The sequence below is a fragment of the Syngnathoides biaculeatus genome, chromosome 14 (assembly GCF_019802595.1).
Source record: "Syngnathoides biaculeatus isolate LvHL_M chromosome 14, ASM1980259v1, whole genome shotgun sequence".
NCBI lineage: Eukaryota > Metazoa > Chordata > Actinopteri > Syngnathiformes > Syngnathidae > Syngnathoides > Syngnathoides biaculeatus.
The window spans coordinates 18,922,361-18,936,850 of NC_084653.1; the positions used below are offsets into that span (position 1 = coordinate 18,922,361).

General features: G+C 41.4%; 1 protein-coding gene across 1 annotated transcript in view; it reads left to right on the forward strand.

Annotated features, from left to right (window-relative positions):
- Positions 1 to 14,034, forward strand: part of xpo4 (exportin 4) — a 38,183-nt gene extending 24,149 nt beyond the window's left edge. The window contains exons 9-24 of the mRNA XM_061840762.1: positions 701 to 875; positions 2,186 to 2,362; positions 2,436 to 2,578; positions 3,523 to 3,668; positions 3,858 to 4,035; positions 4,116 to 4,275; positions 5,183 to 5,352; positions 5,431 to 5,605; positions 7,295 to 7,501; positions 7,583 to 7,669; positions 7,747 to 7,927; positions 8,948 to 9,069; positions 9,156 to 9,286; positions 11,062 to 11,179; positions 11,255 to 11,347; positions 12,804 to 14,034. Of these exons, the coding sequence (XP_061696746.1) occupies positions 701 to 875; positions 2,186 to 2,362; positions 2,436 to 2,578; positions 3,523 to 3,668; positions 3,858 to 4,035; positions 4,116 to 4,275; positions 5,183 to 5,352; positions 5,431 to 5,605; positions 7,295 to 7,501; positions 7,583 to 7,669; positions 7,747 to 7,927; positions 8,948 to 9,069; positions 9,156 to 9,286; positions 11,062 to 11,179; positions 11,255 to 11,347; positions 12,804 to 13,001 (2,461 nt within the window). The 3' untranslated portion in view covers positions 13,002 to 14,034. The remainder of the gene's footprint in view (positions 1 to 700; positions 876 to 2,185; positions 2,363 to 2,435; positions 2,579 to 3,522; positions 3,669 to 3,857; positions 4,036 to 4,115; positions 4,276 to 5,182; positions 5,353 to 5,430; positions 5,606 to 7,294; positions 7,502 to 7,582; positions 7,670 to 7,746; positions 7,928 to 8,947; positions 9,070 to 9,155; positions 9,287 to 11,061; positions 11,180 to 11,254; positions 11,348 to 12,803) is intronic.
- Positions 14,035 to 14,490: the final 456 nt, after the last annotated feature.

The following is a 14,490-nucleotide window of genomic DNA, read 5'->3' on the forward strand; positions in this document are numbered from 1 at the left end:
CTCGATGGTAAAATTTAACCTTCTGAAATCTAAAAAAAAAAACTACCTCTTAATTATAAGAGTTCTTGTCTTATTTTGTTTTAAAATTTTAGGGGCATTTAGTTTTTCTGAGTGACATTATTGTATTTTCATTTTAGGGTGTTGGGTTTTCTATTATATTTTGCCCATATGTGCAACATTTCATAATTGTAAGTTAGCTGTTTATTGTTATTTTTTAAATGTATTAATTGTACTTTTTGATTAGGCATGAAATATTAACTTTTTTATATTTGTATAAAAAAGTAAATTTAATTTAGCTCCTAATATACCATTTTTGTTTTTATTGAATTTAGCTTTCATTAGTAACCATTTTCAATTTTATTGTTGTTGTTGTATTGTTTAAATGTTTACATTTTTAAATTACAACAGAACGTAATACTTAATGTTATAGATTTTGGTTTTTGTATTTTTTTAACAATTTTTGTCGTTTTGCTATGAGCATTAACATCTGTTTTTTTGTATTTGTTTAAAACCTTTTTTCAATTTAGCAGTTAACGTACGAAGATGTAAAAAAACAAGAATCAATGTTATTAAATGTTACTTTTAAAAGCAAATTTAAATTAAAAATTGAGTAATGTATATTTAAATTGACACTGTTTTTAATCATAGGAAAAAGTGGAAATATTCAGATTAAAAATTGCTTCATTTCTCCCCTCCGCAGCATCGAGATCGAAGACTCTGAGGCAGTGGGCATCTCCAACATCATCTTCAACCTGATCACCATGTTTCCTCGGAGTGTTTTGACGGCACTGCCCAGCGAGCTCTTTACCTCCTTCATCAACTGCCTAACGCTGCTCACCTCTTCATTTGGACAGAGCGCCGCCCTTGAGGAGGTGGTGAGTAACTGCCTTTTGGAACATTAGTAATATAGCCATCGTTATCGTACTGTTATTCTGTGGAATAATCCATCCATACAGTCTCTGGATTGCTTATCCTCACTAGGGTCACAAGCATGCTGTAGCTTTCTGTGGAATGATAATTTCTTATTTCCATGGTAAAGACCTCCAAATTATTGGGCCAATAAGGTTCAACACGAAGCTCGGCACCAGCATTTGCAAAAACACAGGTAAAAGACAACTTTATGAAGGCTATAAAGGCTGCAGATAAGGGAAAAAGCTCAGAAAGCTGACAGTTTGGAATTCAGCGGGGAAAAAAAGTGGTGACGAAAGTGGATAATTATCATTTAGGCAGTTCTGGGACTGAACGTCTTTAGTTTTAATGGGAATAGATATTGAGATAGACAACTCTGTCCTGTTTAGCAGTACGGTCGTAAAATCTACCCAGGGATCGTAAGCGAGAATGAACCGAACACGTAATTGAGAAAAGCAAAAACATATAAAAACATAAACATTAAACATAAAAAATATCACACAAAAAGTTGGGTAGGCCAAAAAGCTCAACAGAGGAGTCTTGCAAATAAATTAACTACAGCAAAAACGGATGGAACTGTGATATTCATGTTTGTATTTGAAATAAATCATTTTGAAAGGAAAGATTTCTGTGAGGTTCCAATATCTCAGAGACTTGTTTGTTGTTCAGATGTATTTTTTAAAGCAATGTTTAAATTCCATGGTGCTTTTAGTTTCGTAGAACATTAGTGTGTCACAGTGTGTTTAAAATAATTATGGCCTGCATAATTTGGGATGATTTCTTCACAGTATTCTACGTTTTTAAAATTTTTGGTTTTGTACGTTTTGAGCTGGAAGCCCAAATGATGTAAAAATAGACAAGTGTTTAAATTGTGGAATCTAAATGTATGAAAGTTTAACTTTTTGAATGCAATTATGTAAGTAAATAGTTTTCCATAATATTCATTTTTTTGGGGGGAAAAGAGCTTGGACTAATAGTTTGTTTTTTTTTTGTTTGTTTTTTTAGGTCTGACACCTATCAAATTTAACCTTGTATATTAAACAAAATGCTCAACTTTTAATTGTGAAACACTTGATTTTTGGTCATTGTGTCTTGGTCGTGGATGATGGAAATTTTTTATGTTTCGTCATAATACACAAAACTCTTATAACACAACTCCACAAGGTTAGAGCTTGACCAAATGTGTTGTAATAATTTGAGTTTTGTAGTGTGTAGTTTTCTTCATCACTTCTAACCTTCACCGTCATTGAAGACCTCCGTTTGTGTCTCTGCACAGTTGGATAAGGATGACATGGTATACATGGAGGCGTACGACAGGCTGCTGGAGTCGTGGCTCACGCTGGTGCAGGACGAGGAGCATTTCCCTCGCGGTTGTTTCGTCCAGCCCGCCGTGCAGGTCTTCAACGCCTACATCCAGTGTCACTTGGCCGCACCCGACGGGACCCGCAATCTGGTGAGGTTCTTGAGACTTTAATAACCTTTGAAACTCCTGCGCTAACTTCGTCGCCTTGCCTCTCGTTCCTCAGTCGGTGAACGGCGTGTCGTCCCATGAGGAGGAGGAGATCAATGAGCTGCAAGAAGACGACAGGGAATTGTTCTCAGACCAGCTTTCCAGCATTGGAACGCTGGGGCGGGTGGCTGCAGACCACTGCATACCCCTCCTGACGAGGTAAACACCTTCTTGATGTCTGTCTCTAACTGGAAGTTACCCTTGCACTCATCCGTAATATTGATGGCATAGCACACTTTTCAAGTTTCAACTCTCTTACGGACATAATGACTGACAGGCATCACCCGATCTTTTAAGAAGTGTCTCAACAGAAATACATGCACAGTCATTCTTAGTTAATATTTCTAGGTTAGCCTCTACGATTGGTTAACGTGTTTTTAGTAGTTCACTAGTGAGGATGAGTGGCTTGGAAAATGGATGGATAGTTAATGTGAGAAAAGTGTTTGGTTTGGATTTTTTTTTTATGAATATTTTATTTTACTTTCATTAATCTTGGTTTTCTTAAATTGCTTGTTTTCATTTATTCATTTAGTTTGTAATATTTTTGTTTGTAATATTTTCACTGTATTTCACTTTTCAGTATTTTTACTGTGCAGGTATTTTCCATTTCCATTTTTCTGTTTTGTTTTCAGTTTTTATCATTTCTTGTTTTAGTTTTTTGTATTTTCATAGTTATTTTCTTTTATGTAATATCTGTGTAGTTTTTAAAATCTTAAATTATTACATTTTAAATATATTAATACATACAGTTGAAGCCAAAAGTTTACACACATTTCATTTTGTCTCACTATCTGAAGTCAAATCAGACTAAACCTACCATTTTTCAGGTCAGTCAGGATCACCAAAATGATTTAATTTTGTTAAATGCCACAGGTATGAGAGACAGAATTTCCTAGAGAATTTTATAGTATTTATACGATATATTCTATAGTACCACCACTACCATAGTATGGCCGATCACGGCAATTAAGGTGGATATTTACGGAACGTAACCCTCGCGTCACCCACCCTGTTTATAGCCAGAAACAATTATGTATTTAAGAATAAAAATATATTCAATTAGTTGAGTCTGGTGTTTGTGTGTGTTGTGCTGTTCCTGGCAGCCTCCTGGAAGACCGAGTGACACGACTCCACGGTCAGCTCCAGAGAACCCAGCAGCACTTAATGTCCTCGTCAGACCTGACATCAACGGACCGCAAAGTTCTGGATGACCTCTACGAAGACATCCACTGGCTCATCTTGGTCTCAGGTCAGCAACACCAGCGGGAACCATGAAAGAAGCGTGGCCCGTAGTTTTTCGGACAAAATGGCCTGTTCGTTGTCAAATTTACTTTTGTAACATTTGAGGTGCTAACGTGATCCTAACCTGCTGCTGCACCTTAGCTTTAGATGCTGCAGTATGTGTCGATTTCTTTAATGCATTGTGTGCTGGGTTCAGGTTATCTCCTGGCGGACGACCCACAGGGGGAGACGCCGTTGATCCCCTCCGAGGTGATGGAGTTCTCGGTCAAGTGCTCAGCAGAGGTGGATATGAATACGACGCTGCAGATCCTGGGCTCGCCGGGGGAGAAGGCCTCGTCCATCCCGGGGTTCGACCGCACAGACTCTGTCATCAGGTAGTTCAACCGTTGCCTTCTCTCATTTTCTGTACATACAGTAGACTTTAAAAATGTATGCTTGTGTGTTCGTGTGTGAGGTTGCTGTCAGCCGTGCTGAGGACGTCCGAAGTGGAGTCCAGGGCCAGTAGAGCCAGTTTGACGCAGCTGCTGAGTCCTCAGATGGGCAAAGACATTGTTTGGTTCCTGAGACGCTGGGCCAAGACGTACCTGCTCATGGATGAGAAGCTCTACCAGCAGGTACTCGCACCTCTTTCTATTTCTACACGCTCCCATTTACAGGGCCTCGGTTATGTTCTGGGGGTGCTTTACTACACCCAGCGTGAAGTGCCTTCGATCTGTTGAAATGAATTCACACTACTAATCAAAGCATTCTGAATCCAATTGTGCTGCTTAGCTTTTAAAAGCTTGGCTTGGTGTCAGTTGGAGGTGGACCCAAAGCTTGGTCCTGTTATGTTCTGCAGCTGCTCTGCTACATCCAGCGCAAAGTGTCTTAGCACAATGAAATCTTATTTATTAAACATTGTACAGTGGTGCCTTCAGATATGAGTTTTGCTCATTCCATGACCACACTCACAACGCAGAACATTTGGATCTTAAATCACCTTTCCTGTATTAAATGAATGCGATTGCTGTTAAATTGGTCCAGGCTCCCGGCAAAAAAAGACATTTTTCTTGCAATGTTCTTTCATACAGAAAATACGATTCTATTATGTACTTTGGAAAACCTAATTAAAAGAAAGAATTTGCCAGTTTGTGCATCATGAATCATTAATTCATTGCAGCTCCTGGTAATGTGGGTAACTTGGCCACCAGGGGACAGTACAGTCATACAGACACAAATGAAGCTGCTTCACAGCTACTGTAAGTGAATCCGCAACCTGCAGCAATATTATATGAATACATAGTGGTTGCAAGCAGAGCTTAAAAAAAGGAAACTGGGCTGTTCTTGTTTGTTGAACATGTTTCACCTTGAATCCGAAAGGCTTTTTTAGTAGTAAATTTTAGGTGTGGGGTCCCGGAGCCTTGGTGTGCGTTCCGTGGTTGTGGTCAACAGTTGGGTATTGCTTTTATTAGCTGTACAGTACTCATTTATTAATTTTTCACTTGATTAACTGTGTTTTGTGCCTGGGCCTGCTCTCCTCAGGTCAGCCTCCCCTTCAGCACGGCATTTGGTGTGGAGACGGAGGGGGCCCAGTGGATCGTGGGGTACCTGCTGGAGAAAGTCATCACTAACCTGTCAGTGTGGAGCTCAGAGACGGAGCTGGCCAATGACACGGTGGAGCTGCTGGTGACGTTGGTGGAGCGGCGGGAGAGGTCAGGCCAGGCCAGGCCAGTAAGTCGGGGGGGAGAGGCGAAAGATAGCGGACTACTGAGTCCCCCGGATGTGTGCAGGGCCAACATGGTGGTGCAATGCGAGAGCTGGTGGAACCTGGCCAAGCAGTTTGCCGGTCGCAGTCCGCCACTGCACCTGCTGTCCAGTTCGGTGCAGAGGACCCTCATGAAGGCACTGGTGCTGGGGGGCTTCGCGCAAATGGACTCGGACACCAAGCAGCAGTACTGGGCCGAGGTAACACAAACTAACATCTGGAGATTTGACATTGTACTCATTAGAGATACATTTTAAACAGATAAAGTGCTGGTGCACTTTTAGATGTATTTTAACAGTTTTTATCATATGTAATTTGATTTGTGGTGAACATATTTTATCTGTTTTTCATAGTATATTTTGCTTGCTTGATCGCGTTCATATTTTCAAAACGCGTGCACAAACATGCACACATGCCTTGACCATGAGTGCTCTCATGTTAAGCTCAAGTAGCATCACTTGACTACATTGTTCTAATATTAGGCTTCCCCCCTGCACTGGTAGTTGAACCCCCAAAGACATCGGAATTGTGTTTATCTCTTCCTCCCTGGAAGCTGAAGTGAATCAGCCAATCAGTGTACATCGAGCGCGCCGTGCGCCGTCAGCGGCTTTGAGCATCAATAATGCCCCACTCCCTGTTTTAAAGCCTTGCAGAATGACTGATGTGCTCCGTAATATTCCCCCTGGGAGGAAAACTTGATCCTTGTCAGCATCCTGGCGGCCTTTTGTCCTAATCGTCTGACAGTAGTTAAAAAAAGGGGGTGCAAAGCCACGAGTAATTACTGAGGAGTCGTCGGCAGCTGTCGGCGGTGACAGCTGCCATGTCTGTTAAAAAATGAACAGGTCTGAGGTGGAGCGTGCCGTTGAGTGTGGCACTGTCAACTGTCCCATTGATCATCTTCTTGTGTCGCTGTTCAAAAAAAAAAAAAAAAAAAAAAAACAAGCACTGAAGCGGAAGAAGTACTTTTGAGGCAGTCTGGCCGCATGTACATTATATACAGCAACTATCCTGCTTATTTCAAGAAACTAAATCTGTGCTAAAAACATCTCTTATAGAAGGGAAGGTTTTTGTGCCGTTGTCATGGCAGATTAATACTGTTTCAAGCCACTTTTTAATCGAGTTAAGAAAATATTTTCCAGTCTTTTACAAGTACTCAATACTTCTAGTGTTTTGAAGTTAATATGAGAAAGTGTTTGATTATTTATTGGGTTTTTTTTAACCATTTTATTGTTTATATATATATATATATATATATATAATATATATATATATATATATATATATATATATTTGTATTTTGTGTGATTTTTTTTATTTTTTATTTAAATTTCTGTCATTTACAAAATATTTTTGGGTTGTCACATTTTGAGTTTTGGAATTACCAGTAATTTTGTTAATGTAATTGAATGTATTTTTTAAATTTTTTTATCTAATTTATTTGTAATTTATTTAACTCAATTATATGTTTATTTAACATTTTCTTTGTCTTTTTAAATTCGATATATTTTAAATATATTTTTTTGTTATTCAGAGTCGGTAACATGCATTTCCTTTTTTTATTCTAAGAGATAAAGTTCTTGATTGATTTCATTTTTTGATTTATTCAGAATTTGTTTTTTTCTTTGTTTTGCAATTTTTCTTTAGATATTTTTGTTTATGAATAAACATATTTGTTAGTAATCATTTATTTTAAGTTAAAAATTAAGATTTTAGTATGTCATTTTTATATCTTATCGTGTGTTGTTTTTTTTTTTTTTTTTTACTTTTAATTCAATTTGTAACATTATTCTCTTTTTTCAATTCTGTTATTTTTGTCATATCCATGATTACAAATTGTAATAATGACGATACGATCCAGTTTCTTTGCTTTTTCTTGTGGTTGCGTTCAGGTGCTGCACCCTCTGCAGCAGCGGTTCCTCAACCTCATCAACCAGGAAAACTTTGCTCAGATCAGCCAGGAGGAGGCGGTCAAGCGCGAAATCGTGGCCACGTTGGAGGCTCTGTGCGGCATTGCCGAGGCCACGCAGATCGACAACGTGGCGTCGCTCTTCTCCTTCCTTATGGACTTCCTGTCCAGCTGCATTGGACTTATGGAGGTCAGGCCGGGCACAGTTGGACACACAGCCGGTTTGCTACTCAAATGTCCATGTCATTGATTACAAACGTGCGCATCTCAGGTTTACAGCAACACACCGGAGACCATCAACCTTATCATTGAGGTCTTTGTGGAGGTCGCTCACAAGCAGATCTGCTACCTGGGAGAGGTTGGTAACCGCCGTCCTTGTATAAAAGAGAGCCAACACAAGTGGAAATAACCAGCGGTCATCTCTCGCGTGTGCAGAACAAGTCGATGAAGCTGTACGAGGCGTGCCTGACGCTGCTACAGGTTTACTCCAAGAACAACCAGAGCAGGAAGCGAAGCGATGCCGCCGCCGAGGAGGACCAGTACCAAGATCTGCTGCTGATCATGGAGCTGCTCACCAACCTGCTGTCCAAAGAGTTCATAGACTTCAGTGACACAGGTGACTCGCTTTTTCTTTCATATCAAAAGTCATGCTACTAAGGGAGTTGTGTATCCATTTCCGGGGATTGTCCACCTCAATGTTTTTTGTCTAGTGGGGCTGCACAATGTTTTGTTCGAGCATCGTCATCGCGATCTCGGTCTGCGCAGCAGTCACATTGCAGAGTCTGCAGTAATGTTAGTGTAGTGCAATACGCATTGGCTCAACTGTAATGTTAAAAGTGAGAAGGCGAGAGACCGCAGATATCAAGGAAGCTATTCCTGTAATTTGCGGCTTATAAACCGCGACTTTTTTCACACGCTTTCAACCCTGCAGCTTGTCCGGTGATCCAGCTAATTTGTGGATTTTTTTCTATGCCGCAAGTGGGCACTCGAGCGGAAAAGGTAAGACTGAGACCGGTGGAATATATGTGCGAGGAAGTGACTTTTGCCGGTATGTTTTTTTTTTTTTACCGGCCCTGTTAGCGCCGCGCTAGCGTTAGCGTCCCGCTAGCGTATTGCTGCTGTGTTACTGCCGCGTCTCAGTGATTTAGGGATGTTTTTATTTTTTATTTATTTTTTTTTTTACCAGCCCTGTTCGTGCTACAGTGTTGTTGCTATGTTGAGCTAAGCTAAGGTATTAGAACCTTAAAAACTCTTTCTGTGTATCATCTTTCTTTGTAAAGATCTCGTGTTTCAATGTGGGTTTCAATGTGGGCACTTGCAGCTTTTACACAGGTGCGACTTATGTATGTACCGAATAGTATTTCCTTTACAAATGTACTGGGTGAGGCTTATAAGCAGGTGCACTCTGTAGGCCGGAAATGACGGTGTATAATCTATTGTCACTGTCATCAATGCTTAAAATCTTGGTTCAAATGGTGGCATACTTGTACTATATCTCTTTGATGTTTGTCATATTCGTACACTACAATTACTACAATAGTATGTTTTCCCATCTTTTTTACAAGAGGAGTTGTGCATCAATGTGCCCCAGCACCTTTTTCTAAACTCACACGTGCACCTGTCATTTTTGTTCCAGATGAGGTGTTCCGTAGCCAAGACCAGGGCACGCCGGCGTCCAGTCGCCCGGTGTCTGCCGCAGACGTTGTCTTATATGGCGTCAACATCGTTCTTCCTCTCATGTCTCAGGACCTTCTCAAGGTTAGACACGGTCGTTTTCAACAGTATTCTCCTTGAAGCAAGAATTTAGCAAAGCTCTTTGCCAAACCGCCACCTGTTCTCTCCAGTTCCCATCTCTGTGCAACCAGTACTACAAGCTCATCACCTTCATCTGTGAGATCTTCCCTGAGAAGATCCCACAGCTGCCCGAGGATCTCTTCAAGAGCCTCATGTTCTCGCTGGAGTTAGGGATGACATCGTATCCTTTTCACTTGTCACCACACTAGGCAACTTTTCAAAAGTCTTGTTTTTCAGATTTACATCAGTCACAACGATAGACATCCTGGTTGCTTTGGGCTATATGGTTAAAGTGCCACTGATATCCCTATATACATTGTAAAATAGATAATGAAAATTACATATAATATTATTCACTTCAATGTCTATACAAAAAAATAAATATGAGCGGGGAGTGTGTCATCCATGCGCAAAGCTGCTGAAGTCTCATTCGACAATTAAGTGGTCGGCATATTGCCTGCAACGTCATCAGCACCTGTCACACTCGGAGAGTCGCCATTGAAAAACAGAACAACAGAGATTTTCTGATTTTTTTCTGACATCCCTTCTGACACGGAAGTTCTTTTCGAACAAGAGAACATCTCACAATCGAGTGAAGTGACCAGGTCAATATTACCCTATCGTTTTGAGCCATATTTAGATGATATGCAGATCACTTCTAAAAGACAACAGACTCCCCGACAATACGTATGACAGTATGTAGCGTACTCATCCGCGAGTGACGACAACCACGGCGTTGTCGTCCCTTGCGGCCATCCGCGGTCGCTCGCTTAACCCATTCGTGGGCAGCGTCCCATTTTTGGGAGATCATGATTTTCACGCATTATATCCTTCAGTATATGAAAATATTTAAGTGTTTTAATCTGATTCTGATTCTGGTTTTTGGGATGATCGAATACCTTCTCGCGGGCACTGTCCCATTTTTGGGATGAGATTATAAATTAGTAAAGTTATCATTAGAATTTAACCATAAACGAAAAAGAAGTGTTATTTTCTTGATTGTAGCCTGTTAGGAGACTTTTATCTCAATAAGGCAAAAAATTGCCACCCTGCCCATGAACAGGTTAAAGAAGGATTATGTCGTCCCCGCCAAACTATTTTTTTAATAGCTCTATACATACCTACCTGTCATTTGGAACCCACAAAGCTCTCGTCCTTTGCACCTGTGCAATCCATTTTTCACGACGAACCGGGTCTTTTTGGAAAAGTATGAAGAGTGAATCCATCCTCCCGAGCGTTCGAACAATAACCAGCAATACAATGAGACGGCGTTTTGGCTGACACGCAGGAAAAAAACAGCTACTTTCACGCCGTTAAAACTGGTATAAACACAAGAACCTGTCATTGTGGGCTTCTGGAAAAAAAACATCACTTCCTGCTTCTTCTCCAAAACGAATGCCTCAAGAGGATTTTCATTGCGGGAGATACAAAAATCCGTATCCGAATACATCACGACGTGCGGTGAAAAACCAGATGGGTCCATTCGGGCTATCTTTTTTTTCATTAAAACCATACTAAAAATCATGCTTTACAATCCAATGTCAAATGTTATGCCTTAGTCACTTAACCAGGCACCTTAGTCAAAACCTATTTTTTAGAAGTATCTGTCACTACAGTACAGTGAGACATAGTGGGAAAAAGCACTCCCGTGTCCATTGTGATGACAAGCAGATCAAAAAATGGATGGATTGATGGATGGATTCAGAAAATTGCAGTTTTGTTAACTATTCACTGCAGTAACTGATCCATGTTGGATAAAACAGCTTTAGACCTGCTGTTCACTTTAGGACTGATGGACCATGCATCCAGAAACCTAAGGCCCATACATAGAGAAGCAAATAGATTTTGAGTAGCCATCAACTGTAGTGACTGATGCACATAGAAGTTAAAAAAAAAAAAAGGTTAGAGGTGCAGCATTCATTCCTTCAAGTAGATGTCTTTAACTTGGCTATTCAGGATGGGTTCGGAGATCAGTCAGCTTTGTCTGGAAGCTTTGTCACCATTGGCTGAGCAATGTGCCAAAAACCAGGAGAAGGACACGCCCCTTTTCATGGCCACGCGACACTTCCTCAAGGTACCCCCGCCACACGCCGTGCGCACGTCCTTTTTGTGCGAGTGACTGTATTTGAACTTGTGCCTGATGTTGCAGCTGGTGTTCGACATGTTGGTACTGCAGAAGCACAACACTGAGATGACTGTCGCAGCCGGAGAAGCACTTTACACGCTAGTCTGTCTGCACCAGGTCAGATTCCAGTTCGCTGCGAGATGACAATGTTTGTATCACCGGGAACTATCATCATACTATCAATTTTGCTACCCAAGTACTGTATTGCAATATCATATATTTGTCTTAGGCCAGGGGTGCTCAATGCGTCGAGTCGATCATGAGGCAGTCATCAACCAATGTTCCCTCGAAACTGCGCGCGTGCGCAATTGTGCAGCGCTGATGCAGTCTCTTCGCAGATATTTTGCGTTGCGCGCAAACAAAAAAAAATAATCCAGTGCAAATTGCAAGTCTGACAGACAGCTATTCAGTTTGTGGCATTTTGCAATTCAGTTCAATGAGTGAGGGATGACTGGTCGTTACATCCAATGGCACAATTCACATACGTACTTTAAAAAATGAAAAGTAGAAACCTCTGGTTTCTTTGAGGCAGCACACAGAACTTTCTCTAACAACGAGCGCTGCTCCCCCACACTCTCTTTTTCATAGTTTACCTCACACCCACCCCCCCTCCCCACTCTTAAAGACATACACTCATAATAATTACAAATGTTACAGTACTTAAGCAGCCCATCAATGTGTTTTATAATGACAGCGTCCACCACCGCTGCTTTAGTTCGCAACACAGTCTGGGCACCATAGAGCAAAGACGAGCTAGACACGCTGCTTATATTTACTTTCGATATTAATGGAGAGAGTTAAAAAAGAAATGCTGTTGTTTTAAGATTCATTCAGAGTACGTGACTAGTCGAAGAAAAAGTGGTTAAAGTCGATGAGATTTTCTCTTTTTGGTCTGGCCTCAAGCCAAAGTAAAAAGTGCAGGATAAGATGGCAAAGCCTGATCCAAGATGAAAAGCACAGACAATACAGTGCACAGAAAGTGAATTCTGTATTTTAAATATAGGAGGCAACATAACATTAACCTTAAAACGGTTTGGGAGCATCATCATTTTGGTTGCGTCTACGGATGTGAAAATCGCGGAAACAGAAACATTGGGAAGCGATTTTTCCGTGTTCCAAAGATTAGATTGCATGAAGGAGAAGATACAATGGAGTTATCGAAACAACTTCAACAAAAGTGGCTTGCAAATAAACGACGTGGAGATCTGAACGAAGCTCGAGTACACAAGGAAAATTGTTATTTAAAAGTCTCTTCTGATCATTTTGTAAGCGGTAATGTGATGTCGTATGCAACGCCTAGCTTGTCTGTAAAAATGGCGGCGATTATCACATGATTGCAACCCAAGCATTGGGCGCTCCTGTATATCCAAATCCTCCTTTTCCATATATTTCAACATGTTGCTCACCATTGCCGACAGTGTGTGAAAGCTATTTTAATCCTGTTGTGCTAATCAACATATTATTTGGTATCACAGCACAGTCACACTGAGCCTTACTAATATTGTAATACAATGGATATCTCTCACAAAGTTTCATGGTACAGTGATGTGACATTGCTGCTCCTTTGCTGCAGGCGGAGTACTCGGACCTGGTGGAGTCGTTGCTGTCGTCCCAGCGTGACGCGGTCATCTACGGGCGCCTGGTGGTGGCCTTCAACACGCTGACAGCCAGCAGCACGCCGCCCGCCATGGAGCGGAAGCAGAAGATGGCCTTCCTCAAGAGCCTTGACGATTTTGTGGCCAACGTGGGGGGGCTGCTCTGCGTCAAGTAGCCACTGCAAAAACATGGACACACGTCATGCCTTTTTTAGGTCAAGTACACCCGCCCGCCAACTATAAACTATGGGTAGAGAGGGAAGGACGCTCGCCATGGCAACCCTACTGGACTGCAGTGCAGACAGACGGACGGACGGACGGACATGCTCTTGATGGAGGTTACACAAAGCAACCAGTCAAAGCTGCTGGAGCTCACAGACACATCCACACACATCTTTACAGTGTTATTGGAAGTTGACAAAGATTTTTTTTTTTTTATCTATTTTTCCCCAGTGTGCTTTTTGAATGCCTTTGAAGCTGTTGGAGGACCATTATGTCTAGAGAATGTACACACAGGCACAAATGCACTCACACACATATTACTGTACACACATGCATATACCCCACACAAACACACATGCGTATAGACGTTCCCACAAGTGTGTATTTACATGCGCACGTACGGACAAGCATGGATACAGATGTAGGCACACACATTGACACACGTTCACAGATAATACGCACATTTCCACACAGACATACATTTATGCTAAGTACACAAACGACACATGCATAAACGTACACTTTAACCCACACACATTTACACGAGCACACATTGACACACACACATCTCCAAATCTCCCCAGAGTGCCTTTGTGTGTACTGTCGTAAGGTGTAAAGTGTACGTCTGTGTCTGTGCCTTGTATCATGCGTCACCATGACGACAAAGGGCGCCCGGTTGCGTTCAAGTGCGCTGTTTTTGTCAGGCACCAAAAAAGCGAAAGCATGCGCATGCTGGCGTCCGCCTGCGGGCGTGTTCCATTTTTGTTCTGTTTGAGGAACCACACGACACGCTGAGACTGAAATGTTTTGTATGCCAGCAGGGGGCAGTCAACCTTTGTGCTTGATTTCAGCTCATCAAGAGACATTCAATGACTGGATTCTGAGTAGTATTTTTCTAATGTGACATTTCCTCCGGGGAAAGGAGCAGAAAGACTTCAACCACACTACCTGTGTGTTGACCACATTAAAAGTGTACATAAAGTTGGATTGTATGGTCTTCTGGCATCTTAATTTCTTTTACATGACTTTAATGTGGCGGTACGGTGCGGCAACTGGTTGGATCGTCGGCCTCACAGTTCTGAGGACCGGGGTTCAAATCCCGGCCCCGCCTGTGTGAACTTTGTACGTTCTCCCCGTGGCTGTGTGGGTTTTCTGTGGCCACTCTGGTTTCCTCCCACATCGCAAAAACATGCATTCTCTCGGCAGCCTTGGGAACGCCCCGGGATCTGGGAAGAGGGAAGTCTGGCCTTCTCAGATCTGATCCTGGGTAAGTGGATGAAAATGGATGCATACAAATTCAGTATAAAATATATGACTATTAATTATAGTGCTGTGAAAAATATTTTTCCCCTCATTTTTTTATTTTTTGTTTTTTCGCATATCACACAAAACTTTCAAATCATATCAATTTTAATATAACGCAGAGACAACTCAAGGAATTAC